The sequence below is a fragment of the Pogona vitticeps genome, chromosome 5 (assembly GCF_051106095.1).
Source record: "Pogona vitticeps strain Pit_001003342236 chromosome 5, PviZW2.1, whole genome shotgun sequence".
Classification (NCBI taxonomy): Eukaryota; Metazoa; Chordata; class Lepidosauria; order Squamata; family Agamidae; genus Pogona; species Pogona vitticeps.
The window spans coordinates 14,914,055-14,930,247 of NC_135787.1; the positions used below are offsets into that span (position 1 = coordinate 14,914,055).

The 16,193-nt window shown below is 42.1% G+C and overlaps 1 protein-coding gene across 9 annotated transcripts in view; it reads right to left on the minus strand.

The window, feature by feature from the left end:
• The window catches only part of FAM13A (family with sequence similarity 13 member A), a 177,466-nt gene that overhangs the window by 47,862 nt on the left and 113,411 nt on the right, over positions 1 to 16,193 (minus strand). For all 9 annotated transcript variants that reach the window (XM_078394557.1, XM_073001961.2, XM_078394558.1 and 6 more), the window contains 2 exons: positions 3,291 to 3,338; positions 2,372 to 2,551 (listed from right to left, as the gene is read on the minus strand). In XM_078394557.1, the coding sequence (XP_078250683.1) occupies positions 2,372 to 2,551; positions 3,291 to 3,338 (228 nt within the window). The remainder of the gene's footprint in view (positions 1 to 2,371; positions 2,552 to 3,290; positions 3,339 to 16,193) is intronic.

Here is a 16,193-nt window from a genome sequence, read left to right on the forward strand (position 1 = left end):
TCTACATCAACTGGTATGCTGAATATCTGTGGGGAAAGACAGGTCTTGACATCACGTCATAATTAGAGGTACAGCCTTTCTTTTTTTAATGTAGCAAGTCTTCAGCCTCTTAATTTTCATAGTGAGTTGGCAAGTGATGCAAAAGATCTCTTCTAAGGCCCTGAAGAGTTGCCACCGGTCAGAGTAGATAATAGGGGGCTGGATGGACAAACGGCTGGACTAAATACAATGAGAAGCTGAAACAAAGACACATTAGAAAAAGGCAGATCTGCAATTCAGTGGGGAGACTGCGCAAAGGGGGGGGAAAACACACCCAACTGCAGTACTGTATGCTGCTGAACACGTACGCTAGCCTATCTCTGACCTAGTTGCCTCGGAAGCCTTCTAGCACAATGCAAGGAGTGTGAATTTGACTCTTCTCGGGTGGAAAAATCCCCCTCCTTTCCACTGTAAAAGGAAATGTTTTACTGACTCTTAATTGAAGATACTGGAATTTCATTTCCCTTTAATTAACAAGAAACTAATTAAGTAGTTCATCAACTGTCGACTGTTGCAGCAACATGACAGTAGCATCATTTTCTGTTCCTTAGCAGCACAGAAGAGTCAGACCGCTGGTTTACCTAATCCAGCCATGGGTGATAGGCAGCCTGCCAAGGGAATCTAGTGGCCCTGATGCCAGCTGAAAGCCCTCCATTAAAAAAAAATCCTTATAATTGTGCAAAAATAAAAAAAGACAGCCCTGTTTTGACTTCTGGAAGCCTCCAAGGATGGTCATTTTTGCATTGTAGCTGCAGTAGTGGAACAGGAAGGAGCCTAAGATTCCCTGCATCCCCAAGCAATAGGTATAGACCTTGGTTGGGGCTGGAAAACAGCCCCCAGACCTTCAGACACTGCCCATCCCTGTGTCATCCCATAGAAGACTGGGAACCTGAGCTCACATTTGAATCCTTGTCAAAATGTGTGAGTAGATATGCATATCACTGAGTGGTGAATTACACTGTCGGTGGGATAATATCCAAAAAGAGCCTCGTGGCGCAATGGTTAAAACGCTGTACTGCAGCTAAAACTGTGCTCACGACCTGGGGTTCAAATCCCAGGTAGCCGGCTCAAGGTTGACTCAGCCTTCCATCCTTCCGAGGTCGGTAAAATGAGTACCCAGCTTGCTGGGGGGGGGCAATGTTTAGCCTGTATAATTAAAATTGTAAACTGCCCGGAGAGTGCTTGTAGCGCTATGGGGCGGTATATAAGTCCAATAAATAAATAAAATAAATAGCTAAGAATTACATCTGCCTCCATGCATGTTGATCCAGCTCTGCCTTGTGCCAGTATAGCAGAATGGCATATGTGTCCTGGGCTGGGGGAAAAAGTTCCCAAAGCTGATCTAGCCAAGCATTGTGCACACTGACTGGCGTCAGTTCTCCAGTCCTCCAGGCAAAAGCCAATTGGAAAGAGCACAGCTGGGACCTCGTGCATGCAGAATGTCCTCTCTTACTGAGCTCCAGCGCCTCCCATTGCGAGGTGTCCAGATTTGCTTCAGAAACTTTCTGGATGTAGGTGGAAAGAAATGGATACAATGATCCCGTCATCTATGAATAACTGAAGGGTTATTATTCTTTGTGGATTTACACTGCATGTGTCCAATTATTAAGCAAAAATCTATAAACCAACCTTCTTCAACCAGATTCCCTCCAGATGTGTTAGATAATGACTACCAACGTTTCCATCCAACATGGTAAAACTGACATTGATATTTCAGCCATGGAAAGCTCTCCTAAAGGAAGCTGGCAAGGCTCAACCACTGCCATCCTCACACTGCATATTAAAATTACAGCGGTTGCAGAAAAAGATCCATATGGTGATGGCGCTGTTCTCATGTTACTTCATTTGGTTTTGAGGACTATGTCGAATCCCCCTGTTCACTTCTGTCTTGATTATCATTATAATTTTAAAACAGATTCTTTAGAAATCTTGAAAGTATTTTGAAGAAGAAAATACGGAACACTGAAACATCTTAAGACTAGTTACCTATTATATTTCTCGTGAACACATAGGCACAATCTTCTGGTCAATAAAGATACAACTTCAAAGCTAATCCAGAACAGGATTCTAGATGTTTTGAAGTAACTGTGCGTTTCTATCACTGGTTTATTTCTAATGTTTTCCGATGCCCTGCCTTAGGGAACCATGACTAAAACCAATGTTGACAACAGCGATCATGACAAGGTAGTGCTTTTTATGAAGTAAACAATCAAGTGATTTCCTCTGAAACCCATAACTTTTCACATCAGCTCAAAACAACAGAACTACACTATGCAAAATTATATGGGACTTATTATGCCACATTTTAAAAGGGGAAAAACCACCAACATACATATCTCTGTTTCTTCGGGCTTCATCCTGCTCTTTATGGTGCCGCCTCCGCTGCCGGGCAGACACGTTGGATGATGTTGACGACGTCCCCGATTCAGATTCTTCAGAACTTTGACCCCCGGAGCCATGAACATCAAAAAGATGTTGCTCGACAGCTGACCGAATGGTCTTTTCTAAGAACCTGACAAGCAAAAATAAATATGAACAACATTTTTAAAAAAGAAGAAAGAGGTCAATTTTACATTTGAACTTTAATCTTTACCAATATGTGGGTGAAAAAAAAAAGAGTACTGCACAAGTACCCAGGGCAGAAGCTTAAGTACAGCTAGGCAATCATTCTACCCTCAAAACTACACATGGTATTAAGGCAGGGGCCACAGACAGAAAAACTCTCTCCCACATCAGTAGGCAAAGCTGAGGAGATTTATACCTCCCCTCCTTCCACAAAACTAGAGATCACTGAACAGGTGGAAATTACAGCTTTTTCACCTTTAAGAAATCCTTAGATCACTGTTTCTCAATGAAAAAACTGTATTTGCATAAAATGTATTTTGTGCAAATACAAAGTTCTGGGGCAAAGTATGCTTCTGCACAAAAACCCGCGTAAGTCACGAACCAGGAGAAAACATTTGTCATTTTTTATTATCATCTACAAGAACAAAATTGAAGATTTATGTTCTTATCCATCAGCAGGCTTTAGTCTACCTTCTGCCCATCACTGTATTAGCTACCTTTGAAACAGACAGGAAGGTGCAAATGAAAATGTTACAATCTAAATCACTCAAACTGTACGTCTACATGATTATAGCCTCATTTTCAGCTATAAATTGATCAAGGATATTATACGAACAAGCTTGTCAACAGAACAAGATTTCAAAAATAAAGAACAAGGAAAAACTAAATATAACATAGTCACTTACTCTCCAGAAGCAGGGATATTGTTGTTGCTGACTTGTGACACATGGGCACTGCATGAAAAGAAGGTAAACATTACTTATACAGTTAAACATCCCTTGCACAAGAGAACATCAGTATTTCTTCTGAATTCTGTATGGTTTGTTCCATGGATAAAAGGTTTCATCTATAGGTACAAAATCCATTTCCCCAAAAATAATACACACAGATCTTGTACTTTGGGAGCAGTTTCACACATAAATGCATATCAATTCATTTCTGCACTGCTGATAAGATAAATGTTATGAATTCATTCCACAGAAAAATGTCAACTCTGTGGTGTTAGCTCTGTGAGAGTGATTCAGTGATGCAAAGAGAGAGGTTACTTAACTGTAATTCTGGTTCTTCGAGTGGTCATCTGTGAATTCACACTAATGGGTTTAATCTGTGCTTGCACAGAGGTCTCCAGAATATACTAGAACTTTATGATATGTTCATCAAGGACCTCCCCCTTAGTACACATGGTCTGCCCGTCCTGGCAATTACCTAAGAAGAGCCCGCCACTGCATCAAGGTGATATAGGAGTGATGGAAAGAGGGGAAGACGGGCGGGAAGTGTGAAATCGCAGATGATCACTCGAAGAACCAGAGTTACAGGTAAGTAACCTCTGTTTCTTCGAGTGGTCTCTGTGAATGCACATTAATGGGTGATTAACAATCTAACTTACCGGAGGAGGGACGTCACAGAACAACAGAAGAAAGTACAGCTCTCCCAAATGCTGCATCCTTTTTGGCTCTTAGATCCAGGTGATAATGGGTGGCAAACGTAGATGGCGTTGTCCACGTAGCAGCCTTACAAATGTTTGGGAGTGGTACTCCACGAAGAAAGGCCGCAGAGGTAGCCAGAGCTCTGGTAGAATGAGCCTTAATACCAACAGGTAGAAGCTGTTTGGCGAGTTGGTATGCCACTTTTATAGTTGCAATGAGCCAACGGGATACAGTTTGAGATGAAATATGAGAACCTCTGTGAGGGAGGTGTGGTATTACAAAAAGTCATTTTGATTTATGGAACGAAGTCCATGAGACATAGAAAGCAAGTGCACGTCTAATGTACAATGTGTGTAAAGACCGCTCTAGGTCAGTTGTAGGTGATGGAAAAAAAGGTAGTTAAAACAATAGGTCGGGAGAGGTGGAAATTCAACACAACCTTTGGTAGAAAGGAGACATCAGGGAAAAGGGTGACCTTGTCCAGGTGGAATTGAAGAAATGGAGGATCAACCCGGAGGGCAGCAAGCTCTGAGGCTCTACGAGCTGAAGTAATGGGAACCAGGAAGAGTGTCTTAAGGGAAAAGAGGTGCTCTGAGATGGTAACAAGTGGCTCAAATGGAGCACGGGTAAGCCAGTGAAGAACAACAGGTAGAGACCATTGTGGGGATGGTGCAGGTGCAGAAGGACGCATATTGGAGACACCCCGAAGGGAGAGTTTTAATGTGGGATGACGAAAAAGCATAGCAGCATCAGAAACTTGAGGATGATGAGCTATTATAGCAGACAGGTAAACCTTGAGAGTAGAAGGGCAGAGTTGCTTGCGAAAGAGATGGGACAGAAACAGAAGGACAGCTTGCAAGGTCATAGGATTGGTTGGAAGATGATGTTGAAGAGCAAACCTTGTGAAGACAGTCCATTTATATGAATAGAGCTTAACAGTGACAGGCTTTCCGGCATTAGCTAAGATGGCATCTACTGAGGATGAATCCTCCATGCTGTGAGATGGAGAATGTGAAGATTGGGGTGGTGAGTCCTGCCTTGATGTTGCGAGAGGAGGCGAGGAATGAGAGGCAGTTGGAGGTAATCTGTAGCGATGGAGCGGAGCTTGGTGAACCATGGCTGCCTTGGCCACCAAGGGGCAATGAGGATCGTGTTGGAGCAATCATGATGGATCTTGGCTATTGCTCAGAGGAGAGGAATGGGATGGGGGGGAAGAGAGATATGAGATGTGTGGTCCAGTCTACCATCAGTGCATCTCCAAGGGATCCGTGTCCCATGCCTGACTTCAAATAGAAGGAGGAGGATTTGGAGTTTTGAGACGTGGCGAACATGTATATGCGTGATTGACCCCAGATCTTTCAAAGGTGATGAAATATGGACTGGTCTAGAGTCCATTTGTGCATCTGGGTATGTAGTCTGCTGAGAATATCCGCTACAAGATTGTCTTGAGTAGCAATATGTACTGCTACAGGAAAAATGCCATGTTATTGGCACCATTCCAGAATTGGACAGTGTGATTCAGCAGTGGAAGGGAACGGGTACCTCCTTGTTTAGTGAAGCTCTTGCAAAACTGACAAACAAAAGGCTGGTGAGATTCCCCCAGGCAAAAAAGACAGATCATAACTGTCTGTGAGGGGAACTTTGTTGGAGCATGAGGTGCACCTTTTAAACGGGGAAAGAGGGACCATAAATGGCAGGGAGGGAAAAATGGGTGTGGGGGGTGATAGGGAAAAATTGCTCGAAAAGTCTCTTACAATTTTCCTTTGGTTGTATAGAAGCTGGGAAGAATCACTCGCAAAGTCTCTTCCAATTTTCCTCAGATTAAAGAAGCAATGATGAATGGAGCTCAACAAGAGGAGAGACCTCAGCATAGGAAAAAAGCAATGAGGTAATTGCCAGGACGGATGGACCACGTGTAGTGGGGGGGGGGGGGCGGACCTTGATGAACGTATCATAAAGCTCTAGAATATTCTGGAGACCTCTCCGCAAGTGCAGATTAAACCCATTACTGTGCATTCACAGAGACCACGAAGAAGAATATCATTCGGCATTTTATCAATCAATATGGTAGTTACAGCAGAAAGTATACACATACACATACACATACAGGCCCAATTTATCACCTGCCGCAGTGTACGTCCAAACAATCACATAATTTCCCCACAAATAAGTAATATGATCCTAGGGAAAATGATCATGATTCCTGCTAAATGGTCTGCTCCGAGCTCGTCACAGCTCAGCTCAATTTGCCCAAACTGCTCCCTGTTCAAAGGTTTATCATCCTGGGAAGCAGATGTGCTTGAGATGCAAGGTGCTTTGACATACCGGGTCTCTGAACTGTGCAACAGGATTATATTTTAAACCTGCCAAGTCCTGTCTCCCCAACCCCCACCATCCTCTCTCCCGCTGACTCAGCTTTGCAGATAAAGGCGACCCATGTGACATTTTACTGAAGTTCACCCTGACTACAGTATTCATTAAACCAAGTTGTTATGAGATTAAAACATTTCATTTGGCTTCATCCTCTTATCTGCAAGAGAATTAGTTAGCCCAGCTGGCTGGCCTGCCTGTACGTAAATCAATACGACATGGCTACCTTATAGGAGGCTTTCTGGAAATGTTACACTATGAAATGCAAGGCTCAGCAAACCACCCAGATGGACACTTGCTTTTCTTGCAATGATTTGTTACACTTGTGGCAGCTTTATTACTTAAAGTATCTTGAGTTTTAGATGTTTCTTTTTTCTGCATTCTTGTTTGCACTTCCTAGTAATGCATAAATCCTGCCCATCCATCTCTCCCTCGAGTCCACTGGATTCGCTCAAAATAAGAAAGACAGAAAAACTGGTTGTCCATCTAATGAAGAACTGAGCTATAAGACAATCCTTTCCTGAACTTGAGTTTATTGCCATTTACTGCTAGCTGCTTGGACCCTGTTAAAGAAAGACCATTTCCTGATTTTTCCTGTGCTTGAACATGAGTTAAGGAACAAGGCCCTACAATTTATCTGGATCCCAATAAATCCACATTGGATTAATATAGAGTGCCATCCTGGCAGAAACAGAGTCAGTGCAGGAAAAAACACACACATGTATTTTAAAATATGTATCTATTCAATATGTATATCTATCGCTTTTTAAATTACTCCTGACTTACTGCCTCTCCACTAAAAGAAAAGAAAAAGGAATAATGCTTAGGGTGGCTAAGAAGTATCACAGAAGATACAAAATTCAAAAACACAAAAACATTCAATATATTTTGGAGACATGTAACTGCAGATTACTGATGGCCCAAAAAACAGTTCTGGCTCAGCAGAAATTAGCAGTGAGACATTTCTGCAAAAGGGGGGCAGCATCTGCAGCACCAAGCTATCTTTCAAACACTACTGGAGACAAGACCAAACAAAGCCTGTGCTGCAGTATCTCAATACGAGGCTCACACTGCCAGCTTGCTTTGATACTGCATGTTTGCAAGGGTTTTTGTTGTTGTCTGGAAAGTGTAGCTATTTAATTTTGTACGTTCTGCTCACTCTTCTCTAACCAAATCATTATGCAAGACTGTACACAACGACACCTACAGCTGAAAACACAGATGTGCTCTAGAAGGGGCAACAACTTTCACTGAGATTAAATGTAATAAACTGCCAGGAAGATGAATGAATCAAGTCTGAACTCTCTCTCTCTCTGGAGGCAAAGATGTTGCAACTGAGGCTGTTCCCCTTTGGGCACATTGTGAGAAGGCAAGATTCTGTGGAAAAGACAGTAATGTTGGGAAAGGTGGAAGGCGGCAGGAAAAGAGAAAAATGAATTATGAAACGGATTGACTCCATTAAAGGAAGTCACAGGCTTGAGTTTATAAGAGCTGAGTAGGCGTGTTGAGGATGGGGCATTTTGGAGATCCGTCATTCACAGGGTTGTTGTAAGTCAAAGGCAACTTTGGAACAATGAGAACACGGAGGGATGTCTGTTGCATTATTCATTCCAGCATTCAACAATGAGAACAAGGAAATCAAAAGGAAGGGGGCCACTTTCACAAAGCACTCCCCACAGATGGGTGATAATATTTAGTATATTTTTAGCCTTCCATTTCAAATGAAAGACATTAAGAAAATTTCGGATTACATCACCTTTTTGTTGCCAAAAAAATAAAAAAAAATGTAAATAAGAAAAAAAATACATACACATTATGCTTTTATTTTCTTAATTGCGGCTACATGAAAATTTTCCTAACATCTGCATAAAATCACAAGATGAAATAGGTAACTTAGAATCAGTCTCTGTCTAGTAATCCTTCAGACATTTTGCCTGAGCACAAATCCCCAAATTTCTTCAAACTCTTTGGCAGTGACACATTTTTCCCTGAGGGAAGGAGTGGCAGCTGAGAAGAGGAAGATTAAAACTCGTTGTGGTGACCCCCCCCCTCTTCTGCTTGTTATGCTAGAGCAGTGTTTCCCAACTTGGGGAGTCATAACTCCCAAGGGGATTGATTGCAAAGGGTTTTCTGGGGGGTTGCAGGTTGCCTTATACATGTTGTAGCCTTTCTTAAATAATTTCTTCCTTGACCTTTCAGAGCAGAATATGAAAGTTAGCACACATGTGTATGTCTGAGAAACAGGCCTTTGGGGGAGAAAGAAGCCTCTACTTTCTGAGAAGGGATGTGTTTACCCTTTTAAAAATTCCTTTTTATGCAAATGTGGTGGTGTCTCAGGTTATTTGGCTATTATAAAAGGGGGTTGTGACTCGAAAAATGTTGGGAACCATGGTGCTGGAACTCTTTACTGGTGCCACTTCTCTGGGGGGGGGACGGGGGGGCCATATATGCATGTGAGCAATGGACACCAGGAGTGCAACTGGTCCTCACCTCCCTCCCTCCACATCTTTATTTCTTCCTCCTTGCACCCCCTTAAAATGTCTTCACATCTCCCAGGGTGGGGTATGCCCACTAGCTTGGGAAACAGCGCTCTACCGCTCAGGCAGGGGTGAGCAACCGAAGGCCCCCTCTTTTAACCACTCTTGTGCCCCCTCTTTTAACCACTAGAGGGTGCAAGGCGGCTTACTTCATCTTTCTGTTAACAAGAATCGGTTCTAGCAACCTTTACAGTGCATCACAAATGCATTTAAAAACAAATTTAAAATACTGAAAATATTAAACATGGACATACATCTCTTTAGCTCCACCTTAGAATAGAGGCGACTGGAAAATGTGAAAAATAGCCCTCAGCCCTCTTGAGATTTCCTCATGTGGCACAAAACAATCCTTCCCAAATTAGCGTCCCTACAGATGCACTGGGCATCATCTCTTATCATTCCAACAGTGCTGATTGGTGATGACTGTAACTATAATCGAATACATTTGGCAGTCACAGCTTAGGCTTATTGCCAAACTTCACCCCTACCTAGTTGATGAATCCCTCAGGACTGTGGCGCAGGCCTTGGTTATCTCCCGGATCGACTACTGCAATATTCTTCCTTGAGTCTGATCTGGAGACTTCAGCGGGTCCAGAATGCAGCAGCCAGACTGGTGATGGGTGTCAGCAAATTTGACCGCATCACTCCAGTTCTAGCTTGCCTCCACTGGTTGCCTGTTGTGTCCCAGATCAAGTTCAAGGTTCTGACACTCACATACAAAGTCCTCCATATTATTTGTCGAAGTGTCTTTCCTTAATGTCATCTGCCGGACCCACAAGATCATCCCAGTTGAGGTTTCTTCAGGTGGCCACCCCGAAGGAGGCCCATAAATCCTCTACAAGAAGCAGGGCCTCCTTCCGAGTGGCTCCAACTTTATGTCTACCCTCCTCTTTGTTGACATTTAGGAAGCAATTCAAAACGTTGCTTTTTAGGGACGTTTTCCACACCAACTCTAGCTGATCACCTTTCTCCCCTTTTATTTTCTCCCCCCGCTTTTCTCTGGTCCACTCTGGGTTTATATGATTAATCGGTGCGATATGTATTTAGGGTTATGGTTCTTGATTTTAATGTTTTTATCTTTATTTCTGTTTTCTATTATACATGTTGTGACTGCCCTGAGTAGTGCCTCGGCACTAATGAGGGTGGGATACAAACAGAATAAATAGATAAATAAATTACAAAAGATCAGTTTAAGTAAGCAGTGAGTAATACAAGTAAAAGGAATGTTTTTGTATTACCACAGTGGCAATACAGTTATCAGGAAAGGGAACCATTCTACCACAGATACGCAAGAATTCTGAGAGATAAGGCCAGGGAAAAATTGAGTGGGCTGGCTAAGCCTTTTATCTTTGTATGCCACGGCATGGTTTACTCAATTCTAGTTATTGTGGTTGGTTCTCAACTTTAGTGCAATATGATTGACACAACATAGCGAGCATTCATTCTTAATGCAGACAATACCTCCTAAAACATATGACAGCTTTATTAGAAAAAACACAACTGATTAACATTTTATTCTATTTACAGATGTGGTTGCAAGAGTTACATATCTGTGTCTACTCCTCTGCTTTGCCACAAATGTCACCATCATCCTCTCTACCCAAGGCACAGTACCTCCAATACAATGGCAGAGATGGAATTTTTCATGAACAGAATTATTATTAGGCATATTTAAATAATATTTATTGGTATAATGCTGACACAGACATGGAAGACACCTGCTTAGACAAACAAACACACAGACGCACACACACACAAAATTAACAGTGAGACTCTTTTGGTAATAAACTCAAGTGGGACCTCAAAAAATAAATCATGTTGAATTTATTTATTTTTCTTAAAATTACTTCGGAAGGAGAGAGATTTAGAGCAGAATAATAGGCAGTGCTGAACTATTAATTTTTTCCTCAGCCTGCTATTTTTGAACATCAAATTCTCCTCTAAAATACCCTCCTTGCCCCAGTGGAATACCTTCACAGGTGAAAATGCTGCTGGGGCAAAGTTTAGAAAAAGAAGCAGCAAGCAGAGAAAGGGATAAACCATCTTCTCCTCTGCTCCTCCTCAGCTATAATATTCCCCCTCTTTTGAAGATGCTTTCACTTAAAAAAAGGATAATACAGCTCAGTTTGATATGATCATTGCAACATACAATTAACTTGGTGCTGTGTTAAGCTTGGTGCCTTTGAGTCTTTCTAATACAAGATGGTAGCCTTTGGAGCCCAGTGGGGTAACAAAGACAAACCAAACACTAATATGCACGATAGGAAAAGCAAAAAAAAGCACTGCACGTCATAGCCACCTCATCTCCCATCAAGACTTGGCATACAACAGAAAGGAGACTATCCCTGTTACCAGTGTCTCCCTAAGAGAAATATATCTGATACTTTCAAACACAAGACATGAAATTGCAATGAGATCCTACGAGTCATATTTTTCTTTGTTAGTGGTTCAACGCGAATTAGGCCATTTATTTGGCTCACAGACTGAGATCCCTGCTATAAATTCTACTAAGTAAAAGATTCTCTCCTTTTATGCCTCAACAGGCATTTACCAAATTCAACAAACAAGATTTTCTCCTACCCAATCAATAGTTCTTTCTTGGGTCACCCAAAATATGTTTTCAGCCAAGCACCGTTGACTACCTGAAACTGTGTTATTTATTCCCATTCCAATTATATTAACCATCTGTTGTTTCGGGTTTTCTGAAAGAAACTTCATAGCCTAGGATAGGCTGATCTCCCAGCAAACAGCAGGGCAACTTCCTTTTTGAACAGGATGCTAGGCTGTGGCTCAGACTGTTCTAGGCCATGAAGCCTTCCAGCCTAGTCTTTCTCCAGGTGAGCACAATTTAGGCGTGCTAGTACCAAAATGGAGAATTCTAGGTTTTGGAGTCTCCCCCCCCCCCCCAAAAAAATGAATAGCACATGCCTAATGTTTACACCAGTAGAGAATGTGCTCCTCTTATGTCTTCTCAAAACTCAGACTTTCTGCAGTAAGGATGTGAGTGAACTAGTTAGAGCAAATCCGCAATAACTGTCTTGCTTGGAAGTAGCCCTAGAAAATTAGGTTAAGAATTTTTATTTAATCCTGTTTTAGACGAACTCTAAGAGCACAAAGTTAAAAAAAAAAAACCAAAATACTCATGCTGATCTGGTCAATGAAAATAACTGTTTTTGGTACGCAAAATTCTCGTATCATTTGGACCCAGCAAAATATTAAGAAACAACAGATTGGTAAAAAATTGTATTATAGTGCAGTAACTACAGTATATTAGTAGTCAGAGCAGCAATAGACCCTGCACTGGCAACAAACTCAGTTTCCCACTTGTCACAAGAGCTGGCTGAGCCTCTGGTCATTCTTAGTTCAGCTGTTCTCTTTCTAAGAGTCTCCTTCCACCAATATGCAAAAGTGTTTCTATAAGAAGGTCCAGTCAGGAAGACATGCCAAAGCAGAGGAGGATAGGTCACGCAGGGGCTGAGAAAATCATAGGTTAGTCCCACCACCGTCAACCCAGTGCCTTCTGTATATTTTTGACTGCCAGAAAGGCTGGCTGGGTGGAACAATGGCCCACCATATCTGGAGGGATGCCAGGTTGTGGAAGAACATGATAAGCCAAATAAGCAAAGGAGGGGTCTAAGAAAAGAGAATTTCAAAAAGTGGTTTACATCAAATGAAAGGAGGCAAGGTTAAGGGAATAAAGAAGGCAGAGACAACACAGGCAGGGAAAAGATTTCTAGAGGTGAGGAAGGGTGAGGTTTACCTAGTGATATCAAGTAACAGGCCAGCTTTTTGGCCGCAAGCCTATACTTGTTTTTCTACTTTTACAGATAATGTTGCAGGAGCTAGTTCAAGGTTAACCAGAGGAACTCGTGTTAGCTGAACAGAAGAGGCTGGGGAATGCAACAAGTGAACCTGCACTGAAAAGAGATTTCAAGCAACTCAGGTTCAACAACCAAACTTTCTACGGTCCAAATATTTTAAAGTATTCTCTTTCAATGTACTCTTCAACCATGTCCTGAAAAGGAAATGGGGAGGGGAAAGAAAGGACATCACAAAAACTCACTCAAGGCACTGTGCCCATCAAGAACTCTGCAACACTTGCAGTGCTGATTTTTTTTTAAAAAAGGGACATATACATAATGTTCCAGCTAATTGGCAAGCATCAAGCACTGCGTAGTCCTTGGAATCTCGACAGCTATTGTTTACATCCACCCAGCATGTTACATAACTGTCTACTCTCAAACACTGTACTCTTTGTACTATATAAAAGCTGCACTCCACAGTCTTACATTAATTGCTTAGTTGTTTTATCACATTAAAAAGTGTACATCTAAGCAAGACTGACTGGCAGGAACAAAACAAGGTTGGAGGACCTTCCAGCATAACAACTTCTGGCCTCGGTTTGCTGGGACGGCTTCCCATTTGATTCTTGCAACCATGTGGGGAAAAGACAAATGGGAGGACTTGCTTAAATGACAACATCTGCCTCTCATCACAAGAGCTCTTAAGCAGTGAAATAAGCAGCTGTTGGCCAGCTTGAGCCCTTCTTTCCTGCCAAACTGACTCCCCTCTTGGCAGGTCTCCCCAAACTCATGAATCACCTACTGAACAACAATTTAAACACAAACAAACAAAAAACAAAACAAAGTAAATCTAAAACATCAAGCTGCTAAAATGCAACCAGGGGAAATTACAAAGCTCTGCTAGGTAAGGACAGGTGGCTTACCTGTAACTTTAATTCTTCCACTATACATTTGTGAATTCTCACACATATGGATTCTTTTCTACACCTGCAGAATATTACTGAGAACATTCCAGAGCCTAAAACATCTGTTAGATTGATCCACTGTGCTGTGCGTGCTCCATATACCTTGTGGTGAAATCTGCAGGTTCATCATTGTCCAAAAAACCCAATCTGTCTGGCATGCCAAGGGCAAGATGGGCAAGGCTGTGTGAATTCACAGGAGACCACTCAAAGAACTACAGTTACAGGTAAGCAATCTGTCCTTCTTCATTGTATCTGTGAATCACAAATATGGGTGAATGACAAGCTTATTTACTGGCAGGTGGGATGTAATGGCAACAGAGATTACCACTCTGTCAAAGGTTGTATCAAATTTAGCTCTCCCATTGAGCCTGTTGTGTTTGAGAAGGGTGAAGGGTTACAACCATGTTGCCATTTTGCAAATGGCAAAATGTCCCTTAGAAAGGTGAATGTCCCTTGAATGTCCCTTAGAAAGGTGGTAGAAGCAGCAAGTTCCCTCAAAGAGTCTGGGATTGATCTTTTTTGCCATTTGGTATGTTAGGACAATATTGTTTTACCATTCTGAACTTCTTTGTCTCTATGTGTGAGTTTACATCCCTCATGTCTAGGGTAGATCTCAGACTGCTGTACATTTTGGGCACCATGAAGTAAAGGGAGTTGTGCAGCAATTCCAAGGGGACTTTTTGGATAGCATTTTTCTGGAGGAGTGTCGCTATTTCATCCTTTACTACTTGAGATGGCGTTGTGGGTCTAAAGAGACCTGTTGGCAGGAGGGAGATGAACTCAACTCCATAGCCAAGTTGCATGAAGGTCAACTTGATGATGTTGGTGAGGGTGTGCCAGGAAGTGAAATGTGGCGCTAAAAGTGGAATGCCATTGTGAGAGTGAGTAATCAGAAGGATATAGATCTTTGGGGCAAAGAAGTCAGATGTTTTGCTTGGACGTCGTGTCTTTTCAATGTGGTGGAAGGTTTAAATCTTTGTTGCTGGCTGACTGGATGGTAATATTGGGATGCTGTGACTGTATGTGATTTTTATCTTTTGGAGGGAGGTTTGAGAAACTGGTAGGAATATGGATGTTCCCAGTAAGAGTGAAAGTGACATTGCTGGTAGTGTGGATAAAAAAAAATGCCTTTTGCTATGTTATTTTCCTCTTCTTACACAGGTTATCCATTATGTCATCAGTCTTCTCATTAAAGAGGTTCTCCTCATCAAATGGTGGGCCTTCTTTGTGTGATCTGGAGTCCTTTGAAAGACCAGCAGAGCATCTCCTGTGTGGTGAGGACCATGGCTTCCTATTGGAAAGTCATGGCTAAAGTATGCTTATGCTAAGGCAGGCTGTTCAAAAGGGCCTGGATCTTATCTCACAGAAATCTGTGGTATGCTCCCATTACAGTCAGACAATTTGCCACTCTTGTTCCCAGTGCCACTGTTGAATATATCTTTCTGCCTCCACAATGACAGAGTTCGGCAGTGGGTGTTTTGATAGGTAGATGGCATCCTTATCTTGAATCTTCTAAAGGTTCTCCACCCTTCGTAGAAGTGGGTGGCAGGGAACATAGTTCAACCCAGGGCTTTCTTATGAGGTCAAGCATAGATGGTAGAATGCCAATATGTACCAGCATGGCCATGTTTTTGTTCATTTGATCATATATTAGATTTGACTATCGGGGAAATGGTCTTTGGACGGACCTCCAGCTGAAAAGACTTGACTGTCCAGTACATGAGATCCAAGTAAAATCAAAGGTCCTTGGATAGAGAGGGTGAATTTATGTCAACCACATACATGTGATTCCAGGTAGCACCTAGAATGGATGGGGAGAAGTCATCCCTGGATTTCAGAGGTTTGTGAATGTGAGGTAACATTAATTTTGTGTTGATCTTTCTCTTTAGGAATGAAAGCCAACTTGGTGGAATCCTTTGAAGAATCTTTAGAAAGTTTAGTCACCAGTTTTGAAGTTGGCTTAAGATTTTGAGAATGACTCAATATCATAGATATTGAACCATATCTTTTCCTTTTTTTGTAGCAAGATCCCCCAAAGGGGAAATAGGCTCAGAGGGTCTATAGCTTCGGTGTCAACCCACTGCTGATAATTATGAGGAAGGTGAAGTCAAGTATGGGAAATGGTATTTAAATACTGGTTCAAAATACTTTAATATGTTGATGTAGGCCACTGTTTCTGTCTCGGTGTAGAATGCGCCTCCTTAGAATTTGTGAGGTAGGCTTCAAATCTGTTCAAGATAAATTTCAATCAGTTTGGGTTTTCTGCCTCAATTCATCTCAGTGCCAGTGACTTTGAAACTGAACAAGGTATGTTGTGGTGGCTGTGGTTTCCATGTTGGTGAGGTCTCTCCAGCACTGGTGATCTGGAGACCGACTGAAGGGAAATATGAGAGGTGTGAGACCACTGTTTTCTGGGTCTCTTGGGTTCTGGTGATCTAGAGGCAGAATGTCTATCGCTTGATTCCAGGGATCTCGATGTTGATCCCG